Source organism: Seriola dumerili, unplaced genomic scaffold (genome assembly GCF_002260705.1).
Source record: "Seriola dumerili isolate Sdu_G_001 unplaced genomic scaffold, Sdu_1.0 BDQW01000191.1, whole genome shotgun sequence".
Classification (NCBI taxonomy): Eukaryota; Metazoa; Chordata; class Actinopteri; order Carangiformes; family Carangidae; genus Seriola; species Seriola dumerili.
Window position 1 is genome coordinate 5,035,445 of NW_019174446.1, and position 15,688 is coordinate 5,051,132.

Sequence of the window (15,688 nt, forward strand, 5' to 3'; positions counted from 1 at the left end):
ATTTGAAAGGCCTCATTAACAAATCTCTCTCCAATTATAGCAGCAATGATAGCAAGGATAGCAACAGCTGCAATCAGTTGCCCTGATCTCAAGTTTCTCACAGGTATTTAAAGAAAGTCCCAAAATAAATGGCAAAATCAATTCTCATTCATTTAGCATATTCAATCCATTCAAGAACCTGACAGGGGAACATCTGCTCGTCTGTTTAACGAATAAATAAATAAATAAATAAGATTTTAGTGCGAAATATGCAAAGGTTCCTCCTGCTTCCTCTGTCTTACACGGATAATAAAAGCTGCAGGAATCAAAAGAACTGAGACAGAACATAATCTCTCAGTTGTCATAACACTCTACACAACACTTTATTTCTAATTGTTTCTCAGTTCTCAGAGGATTCAAGTAGTGATGGATCTGTTGTACATGCCTTTCTCTTTCACTCAGTGACGGAAACTGAATACATGAAAGTGAAATGAAAGTGCACTATAACAAAACACAAATCTTTTTACACTGTTAAAAAACAGCTGTTTGTTTTTGGAAGCCAATGATATTGCTATGATACCCAACTACACAGATGGCATCACATCACACACAGATATTTCCAATGCAGTATTTGAAGACTGAAATCTGTATTTGAACCTGTAGTACTGTGCTCTTACCTCAGAATGAACTCTCTGAACGTGGGAGTGCAGGTTCCCCTTCTGGGAGAAGGAAGCAGGGCAGAACATGCAGAGGTGAGGTTTCTCTCCAGTGTGTCTCACCATGTGAGTCTGCAGCACCACCTTCTGGTTGAAAGCCTTGCCGCAATGTGTGCACTTGTAGGGCCTCTCACCTGAGGAGAAGGGCAAGGTCAGGTCAAACAGGAGCTCTCAAGAGGCTGGAATTGTAATTTCTAGAATCTAAATGAATAACTTCAAAATAAAATGAAAATAGTGATGGCTGGGTGCCTCTTTAAGATATCCTCACACATCACTCTCTCCTGTTAAATTCGGACTATTTACAGCAACGTTTGAGGCAGGTTACAGCAGTGGATCACTAAATGATTGTGACGTCTTTTGAGCAGAATTGACTTTAAAAAACTTACTTGAATGTTTGAATTTTGCTAAAATTATGTTGTTTCCTTTACCGTTTCAACAGAGTTTGACATTTTTTTAATTAATTTAATAATTTAGCCAGAAAATAAACTACATGACCCCCCCCCCCCCCCCCCCCCCCCCCCCCCCCCCCCCCCCCCTCCCCCCCCCCCCCCCCCCCCCCCCCCCCCCCCCCCCCCCCCCCCCCCCCCCCCCCCCTCCCCCCCCCCCCATCGCTCACCCCCATGGCTGTGTCAATCTTTAGGACTTATACTCAACAAATCCACTACTGAGTCTGTTCTTATAGTAATGCATAATGAAATCGCTCTAATTTCAATATCAGTTTGACTATGCAGAGAGAGAGAGAGAGAGAGAGAGAAAGCAAGAGAGAGAGAGAGAGAGAGAGAGAGAGAGAGAGCATATTGTCTCTATGTGTGTTTCTGTAGTTTCCCAAAGTGACTCTTCACCTCATCAGCTTAAGGGCTGTTTGAGATTCGAAGCACAGAGGAATCAACTCCATCCACCATTACTCATACAGCCAACCAGCAGAGCAAACAAATTAACATGTGGATGATGTGTAAACAACATGTGGGTGGAAGCCACTGGCTACATTGCCTGAACTCGGGCAGCTGAACAACCGCAGAGAAACACAAGAATATTAGAATTTAAGCAGCATATTGAAATTCTACCCACACAACATCTCTGCATGGCAGCTAAATGATAAATTGAGCTAAAACGGAGAGAAATGGAGTGTGAACACAGCATACCACTCAGGAGTCAGTGGGCTTATGTCTGGAGTCAGAGTATCGAAGAAAACTTCATCAGAGAAAGTTCAGTTTAGAAAAACAAATGTGAGTCTTCAGTTATGCAATACTGCCTAGAATCCAATTTAGGAGCCATTAAAAAAATGAAATCAAAAGAGAAAACTCGCAACTCTCATTTTTGTGCCTGCACTGCCCACACGCCCACAAACTCTCCTGCTGCACCCACAACATACGGGACAGCAGGTTATTGTTGAGCCTGATGCCACATCCCACCCATACCTTGGAAAAGATCCCCCTCAAGTTTTGCAGAACCTGCAGACCAGCGTCATCCACTTGGGAGCTTTTACAGTAATTCCTCTGAGCATGACTCACTGGATATGCATTATATCTCCATAACCTACACATATCATCCCGCTTCAGTGCTTTTCACTCACCTGTGTGTATTCGTATGTGTCTGACGAGCTGGCTGGGCTTTTTGAACGCTTTTCCGCAGTGATGGCAGCTGTTTGTGAACCCACTGCGATCAATGTTTTTCTTGTAGTTTCTGGAGCTAGAGGTGAGCGGCCTGAGGAATGAGTAAACACCAAAAAATGTCAAAATGCTTTTATATAACATGCACTGACAGAGGATCACAGGTAATTATCAAAATCACAGCAATACACAATAATACACAAATCCTTTACATGTTTATAGTAATTTCTGCACCATGGAACAAAAAGGTGCAACTGAAACTGTGACAGCACATGGTCACTTTGCATAATGTTTGCGCAGCAGTTTGTAGTCACCAATCAGATTTAAGTTGATTAAAAATATGAGACTGTGCAACACAAAAGACTCACACTTTGGTGTGACATCTTTAACAAAATGTGACTGAAAAGTTATTTTCTTCTCAGATGTGTACTCATCAATGATCTGATGTTTTCATATATTAACTTGTGGTGTTTTATATCTGTCTGACTGTATTGTTGGTTTAGGATTGATAGGACAAAGTGTTGTGTGACATTTCCTCCAGTTTCTCTTACTTTTGTAACTTTATTACATAGAAATTGCTTTTTATCATTTTTATATGCATCCGGACTATAGGTGCAAATTTGCTGTTGAGCTAACACTGCCATGTTTACACTGATGCCGTTAACATTAGCCTCGATTAATGTGCACTGTCTCATATAAACAAATAAGGTGCTAATCATTGCTTTCAAGAGCCCCTGCTCTTAGCTTTTTATACTGCTCTTTCTGATGGATTTGAACTGAAGTGAAGGCACATCGGCTGGAATTTCAACTAGATTCACTTTATTATACCAATTTTTTTTTAGTTTCACAGTGCACTTAGTAGTGTTTTTATATTGCAGAGCATTGTACCACAATATATTGTCACATGCCAAATTCGTAGACTATGGATCTATGGTGTTTGACCATCTCAGTTGATTGGGTATTTTCTGTTGCCTTCACTTGTCTGCAGTACTGACATTCTTTGGTCGCTAGTTTTAGATCCAATCACATGTACAGAATAAGATGCACTCGAGACATCCTTCCAAGTTTTTCTTGTTATTGTTGCTGTTGCAAGTCCAGTTTTTGACCTTGGTAACGGCCTATAGAAGGTTTGCACACAGCTCTGAGAACAGTTGCCCTTTTATAGGATTATTTGAACATTTACATATTGATGCTTGTGAAAAAAAAGTGAATTCAGTTTACAAGGTTGAAGAATAAAGTACAAAAGTGCAGTTATTTCATTCCACTAAATGCCAAGACCGTCTGTGTGTGTCCACAGGCGGTCAATACACGCATTTAGAAACTCAGATATTATTGAGGGATGGAGGTTTATCCCTGACCACAGTTAGTGAATATTTTTCACCATCAGAATCTTCAGGGAAATAATGCCTGCATCATGGAGGATTATACAAAAAATTTCAGTAGTGTCATTCTGTACAATTTGTAATGAAATCTGCTACTAGCCCACCTAAAAGATTTTCACAAGAATGTCTTTAGATTGTAAATTGTGCCTAGAACAAGATCCTACTACTTCCTTTTAATAGCTGTTAGACTCAAGCAGTTTTCTACCTGACACGGTCAAATGTAATAAAGTAATGTGTGAATCCCTGTCTGACCTCATCTTGACATGACTCTTTGTGTGCTCCTTGAGGTGTGAAGACGTCTTGAACTCCTTTTCGCAGGTCTTGCAGGTATAGACCTTGATGCCCGACAGCTCCTTACGGTGCTCCTCCAAGTGCAGAGAGAGCTGGCTCTGGAGAACAAACTCATCTCCACACTCTGCGCAGATCAGATTCTGCAGGGGTTGTCACAAAGTAAAGAAAGGAGACACAAAAAAAGCTATTTTTTTATGCATACAGAAAGTAAATCATGACGGTTTGATGTTTGATAGATGAGGCGACTAACCTCCTCCTTCTCGTGCAGCATGATATGAGATTTGAGACTGGCGATGCGGGAGAACTTCTTATTGCACACGGGGCAGGTGAAGTCAGAGGTGGTGTGTGTGGACTTGTGGAGGGTGAGGTTGAAATCCACGTTAAATGTCTGTGGGCACAGGTCACATCGATGGGGCTGCAAAGGAAGAGAAGACGACTCAAATAAACAGTGAATAATGCTAATAGACCTCACACCTCTCTCTGCAATACAGTCCTTGTAGCCGCTAACTCTTACTCCCGCTGGAGACAGTGTGGATAGACAAAGCAGATGGAGTCCATATTGCATTTCAGTCAGTGTGCTACTTTAACTGACTGAAGCAACTACATTTGCTGTTAAGGGAAGAGACAGAAAAGACAGAAAACCGCAGTGCTTAAGTACAGAATATCTCCAGAGAACGTAAAAAAATATTTCTAATGAGGCAGAAATAGCTCCAATATTAAATTCCATTTCTATAAGAGGAGCCGACTGACTTCATTTCAAAGTTTTTTCTAAATCGTGTGATGGCGGAGAGTAACACACTGACACCGGTGAGTCTCACTCAGACTGGCAGACCCTGAGGGTACCGCGCTTCAGTCTAGAGAAAGTGCCAGTGTAGGTGAAGACAGTGGCCTTGAAATTGAAATGGCCCACAACTATTGGTAGAGGTGCAACTGAAGTGAGATGTTGTATTTTCATTCCAAAAGAGATGGTCAGGAGAGGTGACCAAAGCAGAGAGTTTCCCTTACTCAACGTTCTTGTTAATAGCATGGAGTGAAAAACCAAGCTCCTTAGTTTCAGTAAAGAGAGAGAGAGATGCAGCGAGACAGCAAGTGTAGTGCATCGGAAAAGGGGAGAAGGCAAAAGATTTGAAAAGATGTGAGTGTTGCTGGAGCTATAAGCAACTGCTAAATGGAGAGACTTAGCAACGATAAAAACTTGCATTACTCAGCTTTAATTACTGCACATTTATTCTGCTTGTGTACTTTTAAAAACATGCATTATTTATTAGAAAACATGATTTTCCCCAACAAAAAAACATCTGCTGCTCCTCAGAGGAATAAGTTCCCACACAAATCAGTCCAGTCACTCTGCCGACTCCAAGAGAGTCACATCATCACACTGTAGCTCCTTGATGGGCAGTAACATCCTTCACACAGTATATCAACACATGATAATTATCATACATTATAAAGCGTGATCTGCCTCCAAGAATGAAAAATTAGCAGCACCCTTTGACTCATCTGATGACTCAAGCGCTATTAACGTCTCTGAGTTACTGCAATGTTTATTTTAGGATTTCCCTATGTAGGAGCACATAAAGTGGTAGGAGGGAATGGAAATTGATTCAAAAGGCCACTGAATCAGATTTACTATTACTGGCAAGTGACCGCTGCAGCAGACTGTGGCTGTGAGTCAACATCTAGTAATATTGACAGTGCTATTCAAGACGGTTATTGACCAACACAGAGTGTGAGACCCCAGCCAGGGGTGGTGAGGTGGGGTTGGATAAACAACTTCTTCCCTTCTCAGCAAAATTTCAGTTTCAGTTCTGCTGTAAATTCTCTACAGCAACAAAACACAAAAAAACAACAACAATGCAATGCAGCAGCAGCAGTAAATGTATGCATTTTTCCCTGGAATAACTCATAGTGAATCCAGTCAGCAGCCATTCACATATTCTTATCAAGTGAGTTTAAACATTTGAACAACTACTAAAACTCTCCCATACTGATTTTCCATTCATGCAGGTTTGAGATTGTGTCACTGCAGGTTCATGACAGTTTCCACTATTCAAACTTCAGAAGCAGAGAGCATGCGCTTTTGTGCTGCTTTGCTTTTGACCAGCACAACAAGACACATCTTGAACAACCCAGCATTAGGTCTTATTTGGCAGCAGTTTATTCAATCAGCTCAATTGAGGCTGTGCTCATTCACATCCTCAATATTAGTAAACACTCCGGTTAAGTGAAAGCATGTGGCAATACAAAATTGTGTGGATCTAATGTAATTGTGCATACGGGCGAGTAAATGACTCCAGATATGTCCTGCATGACGAAGATCCAGGACAATGTCCACCGTGGTGCTGGTAACAGAAAGCTCCAGACATTTGGGGGCTGCCAAACAAGCAATGGCATCTGGTAGTTTAAAATTTCTAAATTGTGAAAAATCATCTGGGCTGAAAAATCCAGGACAGCTCCAGCTTTGACGATAAGCCGCTAGCTTGCACCAAATCCAACCTGTAGCTGGGACATCAATATGCCATCCATTTCGGCTCCGACTACACCTAGTCAGTTAATATCTTCAGGTGAAATTGTGCAATTAGGAGTTTCCTCAAGTCCTACAAAGTGTTGAGTTTTTTGTTGTACTTTGTGAAGGTAATCCATAACAGGTTAACAACCTCACGGATGAGTCTTACTGCTGCTGTAAGGCTTGCATGCTGTCACCCCTACCTCCATCACATCTCCCATTTGTCCAGCTGCCTCGTGGTGCCTGACTTTATACGACAGCATCTTGCTGAACTTTCTGATTGATAGGCACAACAAATATGAGTCTTTTCATCACAATTGGAAGTCAAACAGCTGTGATTCATTGGTGCTGTTAACTGCAGTGGAAATGCAATTACCCAATAAATATTTTGCTTTGCAGATCACATTTTATGTTAAATTACTATGTCAGAGCACTATGAAAACTACCCTGAAGGTGGCCTTATACAAAGCACTTAAATCTCAGTTGCTCCAGGGTAGCTGTTTTCAGGCCAATAATAACAGTGTGGTTCTACTGGGCACCTGTTTGACCAACAACAAATGGATGCAGTCCCACTAAGAGAAATTTGAATGTTTGAATGTTGTAAAAAATACAAAATACATGTGCAGATGCCATAGACCAAGCATGCTCTGCTTACTTTTTCTGGATAAATAAAGGTTAAAAACTGTTACACGTTCACTTCTTTGTCATGGCTGACTGCCGTCACCTCCGTGCTGTACTTGCCTTATCGTTGACCTCATGTTCACGGAGATGCTTCTGCAGCTGACTCTCAGTGGTGAAGATCTGACAGCATATCGTGCACTTCTTGTCCTTGAGCTCTCCATCACTGAAACTTTCCCCTTTAGTTTCACTGGGATCCACATCTGACGAGAAGCACAACAGAGAACACTTCAATATCTTGATTTGGTTTTAGAGGCTTTCTCCTGACAGGAATAGTTCAAGTATACGATAGAGTGCATCTTCAACTACACAGATGCTGTGCTCGGTGGCTTTACTGTTTGCATCTGAGTAGTGTTTTTCATACAGTATATGATACATCATATGACAATCCTCTCTGGAAAATTTCAAAGTAGTGCTAGATATTGAAGTGGCTGCATACTATGGACATGACCTGGCATCACCTGGCATCCGCATTAATTCAGTGTTCCTTGAAGTGCAGGGATGAGTATGAGTTTCAGAAATAAGTAGAGTAGGATAGCAGTGGACCAAAGCTCATAATGAAAATAATAGTACTGAACTGAGCTTGCAGATATTTCTCCTATAAACAATATTTTAAATTAGATTGTTTTCATTTAGATTAATGTGATATCCTTCCTACTTCAGACAATCATACCCACTAAAATATCAGAGCTTAGTGATACATTAGTCTACATTAGTCTAGTCTGATGTAGGTTTTGAAGGAAAATAAAGATTTTATAATTCAGAGGGGGGTTGAAATCAATGACAGAAACTATTCTAGACTTTGATTTCACTCTATTAGCTTAAAGTACACGGTACATTTACAGTCTCGGGAAAAGACAAGATTATTTCACGTTTCGGCTGGGAACCTGTTGTTGGGTATTCAACAGATTGGGCTCACAAGCCCATCTTCGCTGTCACGGCTACAGGCAAGACCAACTCAGTGTGTGCTTGATTTATAGGACACGAATCCAATGTGAAATTTGTGTTTGATGTGACGTTGTGTTGATTTTGTTGACAGTCAAGTTAGTTCACCCATCATCTCAATCACATGGTAACGTTACAGATAAGTTATCCGACTAACGGGTTAACATACTAAGCTAAATATTGTATTCCGATGCTTGCATCAACATGCTAGCAACCTGGATGCATTCCGATAACACATTTCAATACTTCTTTAGGTCATGTTAATTCGTGAAAGTGACAACTTGTTCTGGCCATACACAACTGGTCCATCAGCAGCTGGACAGCCTCGCAACAGCGCTTCACGGGATCAAAGTAACAATGGACAATATTATAGCGTGTTAGCTCCGAAGCTAACGATAGCAAAGCGAGCTAGTTAGCAACAACAAGCTAACGACGAATTACAAATAAACAAATATAAGGTGTAAACAGTGTACATCAACTAACGTTATACGACATCGCGGTTCTTCCCCTTACGGACACCAATTTAGACTGGAAGCCAATAAGAAGAGGCACCGAAATGTTATTAATATCATTCCGCCTCAATCACTCCTTCGCCGCACAAAGCAAAGCCCACCCGCAATACTATATCCGGGGACTATATACACTACATTGAAGTGTTATTATATACGCTACAGAGATGTTTATCCAGTCAATAACAGGTTATTTGGATAGCCCATAATCGGTATTTTTTATTCGTTGCATTTTGGTACTTGTTACCTGTTTCGTCGTTGCTTTTAACTCTCAGTTTGCGAGGCCGGCCCCGCGGCATAGTTCCAGTACTCAGGGCGGGTGTGCTGTGAACGATTTGCTTTTCAAAATGGCGACTCTCGGTCATCTGTAGGCAGCGGCGTACCCATGAAGACACACAGCTGCACGGAGTAGGGAGACATCTACCGTTTGTATCATTGTACATGCATACAGGTACACACAAAAACAACAAGTTGTAGCTCTTCTGATAATGGGAGTGGGATACGTTATAATTGTGAATAACTAATGAATGTCATATTTATAGTATGTGCACATTGATGGTGTACACCTGGTTATTTCTGTCATTTTGTTCTTCCTGTTCTAAAATAATGTGGCTGAATCCAATGTAAATGCCCTACTTTAAAAATATGTAAGGAACATGTGCATACAGTGGGGTCCAAAGGTCACAGACCACTTTCCCATCACCAACTCTAAGTTTTTAGTTATTTATGAGAAATAAATTGGCACCTTTAGCCTTGCTGTTAGCTGTGTAGTAAACCCTCAGGGGCCCTGAATGCCCCATGAGTCTGCTGGTTTTGTGCTAATATTACTTACAGAAAATTGTTTGGCAATATATACCACTAAAACACATTGCAAGCTGCACACTGAAATGATAAGGCCCAACAGGTAAAGGTGCTACATTACCTGTTCTGTGTACCATAGGTTAAATTTACACCATGAATATTCCTGAGTTAATTTTTGTTCAAATATAATTAATAGAGGCCCGTAGCCACCAAGCAGTTTAATTTGGCCATGTATACAACAGTAAACAAACTGTTTAAACTTTGAAAGTGAACATGAAAAAAAGGAATTTAAAAGGAAATGTTTAATTCACAAGTTCAAGTATTTTCCAAACATAGCAATCATCAAGCAAGCTGTTTATAAAAGATTGTTACCCTAATGAAAAAGAACTATGGAGGGATGTCATAAATGTTACAACAAAACTATAGATTTTCAGTTGAAAATATAAGAATATTAAGGTTATAATTACATTGATTATATTAAGAGAAAGTCACTTATCTTGAGTCTTACTAACACACTAAATTGTAATTCGAAATAGAAAAATCCTAGTTCTAGTACTATAGGAGAAAAAACACAACAAAGTATATGAAACTCAGTATCGATTGCCAGTGACACATATAGTACCTGCAGATATACTACTGGAATATTACCAATACCATATAAAAATACCATAAAGTAGTGAATGATAAGCGACTATAAACTCTTCCATGACATAGTTTAAGTCCCTTAAGAATATCAGATATAAAGATATCGTAAAGTGTGATATGTTACTTTTGAACTCACAACTGAGCGCCTTAGACAATATCATATTGATTTTCCAACAGGGTAGGAGGCACGTTGTAAAATGTCTTTGCTGTCTCCAGCAGAGGGAGGCAATGAGTTATGAATGGCTTTTGCCATTTATGGGCCAATAATCCTGTAGATGCCAACAAGCTGACTCTGCTGATGAAATAGGATTGGTCCCGTTCAGGAGTGTGCTACTGATCTCAGCTGCCTCAAAGAATGTGTGTTCACTCAGATCTCCTCTGGATCTGAACCAGTTTAATGACTCCCAGCAAACTGGTGAATTCAATTATGAATTCATTATTAAAATAAAGGAAAAACAAGTTAGTATGGATGACAAGAATGATTGAAATTTATTTGTGTAGGTTAATTGATTAGATTATCTTGGTGACCAAAAACAATAAATCTCATAATTTAAGTCAATGTTTAAAGTCATGGGATGTGTGTGAATGTTTATCTCATTAGAGAAACATTTACTGTACAAACAGAGGAAGTCTGACATAAGAATAGAATGGACCAATCATGGAATTTTATTTTGACCCCACATAGTATACTTTTGATTTTATTCTTTTCAGAAGGAGCTACAGTATCTGCATGTGCTGAGTGTAGTATTATCATTCACAATTGAAATGCAATTGTGAGAAACCTGTGTGTTCCACAAGTTACTGTTCCTGCTACCATCAGTGTTCAGAGAAGCTGTACAGGAAAAATAATTTTCCCTTCTACATTATTCTACAATTTAAACTTCTGGTACAACTGTTTGATGAGCTAGTAGATAATTGACCTCAAGTACTCCATTCAGAGCACTGAGTCATATTCTACATGCTAAACATAGTACATGTTCCCTGTATTTGCTGCCTGTAAAGTGTATGTAGTGTTAACAATGGTGAGTAGTATAGATACAGAATAAAAAACATTTCTGTGTAGTTTGGAGTAAAAACAAAAAAAAAAGAACCACAAGGAATAGTCACCTTGTCTGAACAAAGAAATAAGGTGCCACCTAAACTACATGTTTTTCATTGAGGAATAAAAAAAGAGTGTTTTACCTCCTAAAAATCTTGAAATATCCCATATACACACAAACACACACCAGGATTATGTGCAACTGTAAAATATTATCATCCCCATAAATAGATGCCCATCTGTTGTATGGGTGTATCTTTAGCAGGGCGTAAATCATACTGCATATGAGCCTGATTGCCTCAGCAACATTTTTCCCCGCTATATAGGCCTACAGGTGGAAAGCCGTGGCTCTTTTGCTGTGTTTTTCTTTGTTTCCAAAAAGGGGAAGTCAGCCCCTTGACTTTTAGCGAATAAGCAACCAACCAAGTGCGTGTTCATTGTGTAAGAACATCTGTTCCTGCCACGCCGCCAGTTACTCTGCCTGTCCCCTCGCGGCTGCGCAGGCCACTGATCTCACCACTGAAAACAAAAGACTGGACATCACTCTGACCTTGTGGAATTGTCCACGCCCCTCTTTCCTCCCTCTCCTTTTTTTTTTTTTTTTTTTTTTATTCTTTGCACTGTGGTCGGCTCTCTTTCCTCTCACCGCAGTCAAGAGGAGAGTGATCAATCATTAAAATTGTCATGGGCTCTGGGAGTGGGGTTGTCAGGAAGCCCATCTCTCCAGGAGACATGCTAAAGTCATGTTGTGAAAAACATGCTGAGAGGGGAAAGAGAGTGAGAGAACTGCTGTTGTTGACTCCTATCTCTAGCCTTGTCATTCATGCTAACAAGCGTCAACAACAACACTGGCATCAACGATACCGGCTGAGCTTTTCCTCAGACTAGACTAGACATGAGTCAGACTTGAAAATGTGGTGCTTGTTTGCATCCCTTTGCAGATGAGAAACCTTGTGAAAACCCCTGTGCAATTAAAGATTTATTCCTTGATGTTTTAGCAGTCAGAAGCTTCGGTTGCAATTTATTGACATCAGACTATTCACAGTTAGAACAGAAACATCCACTGACTGAAGGGTCTTTGCTGATTTTGACTTGTATGTTTCCCCTTTCAAACCAGGACATTGTTGTCTGCAGCTTCACCACCACCTCGCACAGAGGCAGACAAAGACTAAGTCAGACTCCCATCTCAAACAAAGGAGAAATTCAGACCCAATATTCTCCATATGAAGCATGAGGCCGGGCTGTAAATTCCTCGATGGCAGTAAGGGGGGGGGGTGTGACAGGTCTTACGATGACCCTTGGAATGACCTTGTTCAGTAACATTTCACATCCTGCCAGTGCTTCTTCTCCCAGGTGTGGCAGAGTCTCCCCCTGCGCTGTCAGAGAGCACTGTCCGGATCCATGAAACCAATCATTCTTCGGCATCATGGAAACAGCATCTGACAGCCACGGTCGCCATGGGCGTCCTCTCCTGTGACCATCCTCAACGGGGGACCGGGGAGGTAAGGCCATGCTCAGCAACACTCTCTGGACTGCTGGCTCTCTGCTTTAGTGAAGAAGCTTCCTGAACATGCAATGAATTTTTATGTTTTACTTTGAAAAGTCAAACATAATATAAAGCACAATGAACCCTTAAGATAGAATATTATTATGAATTCAGCAAACGGAAAATTTCACTGTCAGTGATTGAAACACACAATAAGAATTACAATGAGATGTTGTTATGGGCATGCACCTTTTTCAAAATAACACTAGTCGAGGCTTAGAGTGTCAGAAATCAGTAAACATTAGGTGTGTTATGAGAGCTGCAAATGAAATGTAGGCAGTAAGAAAAAATGTGAATTATGCAGACATTCTCAGCGGTAGTGTTAGATATTCATATGTACACAAAGTGTCTCAGAGCGCAAACGTGTGCTGTTATAACTACTTATTTTTTCACACACACAGACCTCAAGCAAAAGTAAAATAAATGCTGTTAGATGTGACTGAGTCGGTGTGATAGCCATTAGATTTTATTTCACCCTCCCATCGCACCACATTGGTTTGTCTCTGCCTACCTTTGTCTTTTGTCTTGTGCAATTCTCTGTCAGCGTACTGTGCAGAGGGATGTGGAGATAAGGGAGTTGTTTCTGCATATCTACCATTTAGCCTCCCACTGGGGTGTTAGAGGGGGAGAGGGGAAGGAGGAGGGTGGTGGTTGGTGTGGGGAGAAAGCATTATACAAACAAAACCACACGGCCAATGGAAAAAGGTGCACACATTAATACAAACTAAACCTGAGCTGCTCTAAAATAAAGCCCAACTCACGGTCAGCTGTGCTTGAAAGATGAAATAGCATTGCAGGAGTGTTTTGTAATCAATAATGCATGGCTGTCCATCTTCGGAAAAGAGAAAGCCCCTCCAAACACACCAGAGGCATCAGACACTCTTCATTTCATGCTGAAGGTCAGCAGAGCACCATGGACGTCCCTACAGTACATAATACGAGGAAGTGAACACGTACAGAAAAGAGTTTTTATATTCGCTCCTTCTATTCATAGATTTGTGTTCATATAGTGTCAGGGAGGGACAATTTTAATAGATGAGAGTCTTCTGATGAAGTGCTTATAATGTAATCAGGGTTGTTCCAAGATAATTATGTAATCTGATCGTTAATGTAGTCTAATACTTTTCACTAACAAATTTAAGATGCAAAGATGGGTCATGCCTTAGATTACAGACCAGAAGTTACAGAGTAAATATTTTGTACACACAGGTTACCAAGGAAATACTTCAAGCTCAGGAAACAAGGGGTTAAAGAGAGGGGTGCCTACAAGTAAATGACGCAGTGAGTAATTTTTTCAGTCTGCCATTAAATACTGAATAATTAGGTACAAACAGGGTCCTTGCATACTTAGCCTTTATTTCTTTTCACAGCAGCTATGTGAAAAGGAGCCAAACTACATGTGGCATTTAAACTTAATTAAAAAAAGAAAACAAAGAATACAACCTTCTGATAAGCTTTAATGTACCATGTAACAGTTATTACAGTGAAAAGGAGGTGAACAACAGAACACTTTATTTTATTGCCTAGTATTTATTCATTATTTTAAAAACATAAACATAACCCATCAAACTATAAACTACTTTACAGGCACTCCACATACAAAACCCATTAAAGTAAATACATTCCAATCATTAAAACTATATTGATAATAATTAAACCAAGTTTAAAAACCTTTGCACATTGCAATACCCTAAAATCAGTTTTGTAAAAATATATGGTACAACTGTACCAAGTAAGTACTCAGTACTTTAAAAAACACTTACAGTGTAATTTATTTCTAGGTACCCCTTATTCCCTAACCTTTTGTTTTATTGGTAGCCAATAAGTATTTTATTGATACCGCGTGTAATAATTACACAGGAATGGGAGAGCTTTAATCTGAAGTGTTACCAGAAGAGCTTATTATCATCCCCAATTAATTATTATTTCAACTTATTTTGATGACTGTTTTTGATTACTATGTTACCACTCACTGTGACCTCATCCTCACACTCCTCAGCATTTTTATCACTGCCCATCTGTTCAGTCCAGATTACTGTTAAATATTAATCCCTCTCCATCCTTGCTGCATTATGACATTATGCTCATCACCTGCTTGAGAGCCATCGTCTGTATCGATTTCCCCCCCCGGCTTCCGCACATCTGGATGTTAAATTATTCTGACCGCGGCACAGCCTCTCCTCTCCTCAGTCACTATAAATACAAACACGCATACACCCTCCCCTAATACCCCCCTCCACGCACATTCTTTGTACACACAGCGATACAGTGCATACTCATCTGTGACTGCCCGAATGCAATGCACATTTAGACATAAGCACAGACTCCCATCCCCCCACCTCTTGGTCACACATCCAGAGTGCTATAAAATTTGTGGTTATATTTGCCTACACATAATACATTCACATGCGTGCACACCTGTATGCACACACATACATGCACCCACCTTATCAGACTGTAAAAGCCAGAGCACTGAGCTAATGCTTATGCACCGAGGATGACACATAAGGATAATCAGCTTGCTTCCACATGAAGCCGTGGCCCCATGACAGCTCAGATCAATTAGACACCATTAAAGGCTGGTCCCAGAACAGCCATGGAGACTTCCTAATGTCTTCTTTTTCCCCCTGCATGGTGCTAACAAAATCCATCTTCTCCCTCGCCCAAACCTAATTACAGGTAGAGATGCACTGTGCGAGATGAAAAGCTCGGAGACGCTTTGATGGATGGTGGGCTCCAGCAAAACAGAGCAAACAGGTAATTAACATGACAATAGGGACGAGGCAGGGGTCTCATACAAAGACACAAGGGTGGTGGTGGTGTTGGTTGTGGGTGTAGAGGTGTGCATATGTGGTATTATGTGAGCGCGTTTGAGGGGACAAAGACTCCAAAGCAAGCTGATGACGGGAGCTGAAAAACTTTGATGTGTTGTGAAATCCGTTTCGCTGTGTGTGTGTGTGTGTGTGTGTGTGTGTGTGTGTGTTACGGTGAAGTGGAGGAGATAACGGTCCTACACAGTCCTGCAGGGAGTGACCAGACGC

At 40.6% G+C, this 15,688-nt stretch overlaps 1 protein-coding gene across 1 annotated transcript in view; it reads right to left on the reverse strand.

The window, feature by feature from the left end:
• The window catches only part of znf236 (zinc finger protein 236), a 56,197-nt gene extending 47,282 nt beyond the window's left edge, over window positions 1–8,915 (reverse strand). Inside the window, exons 1-6 of the mRNA XM_022753248.1 lie at window positions 8,864–8,915; window positions 7,226–7,365; window positions 4,229–4,393; window positions 3,940–4,118; window positions 2,269–2,399; window positions 657–829 (exon numbers count right to left, since the gene is read on the reverse strand). Of these exons, the coding sequence (XP_022608969.1) occupies window positions 657–829; window positions 2,269–2,399; window positions 3,940–4,118; window positions 4,229–4,393; window positions 7,226–7,365; window positions 8,864–8,915 (840 nt within the window). The remainder of the gene's footprint in view (window positions 1–656; window positions 830–2,268; window positions 2,400–3,939; window positions 4,119–4,228; window positions 4,394–7,225; window positions 7,366–8,863) is intronic.
• Window positions 8,916–15,688: the final 6,773 nt, after the last annotated feature.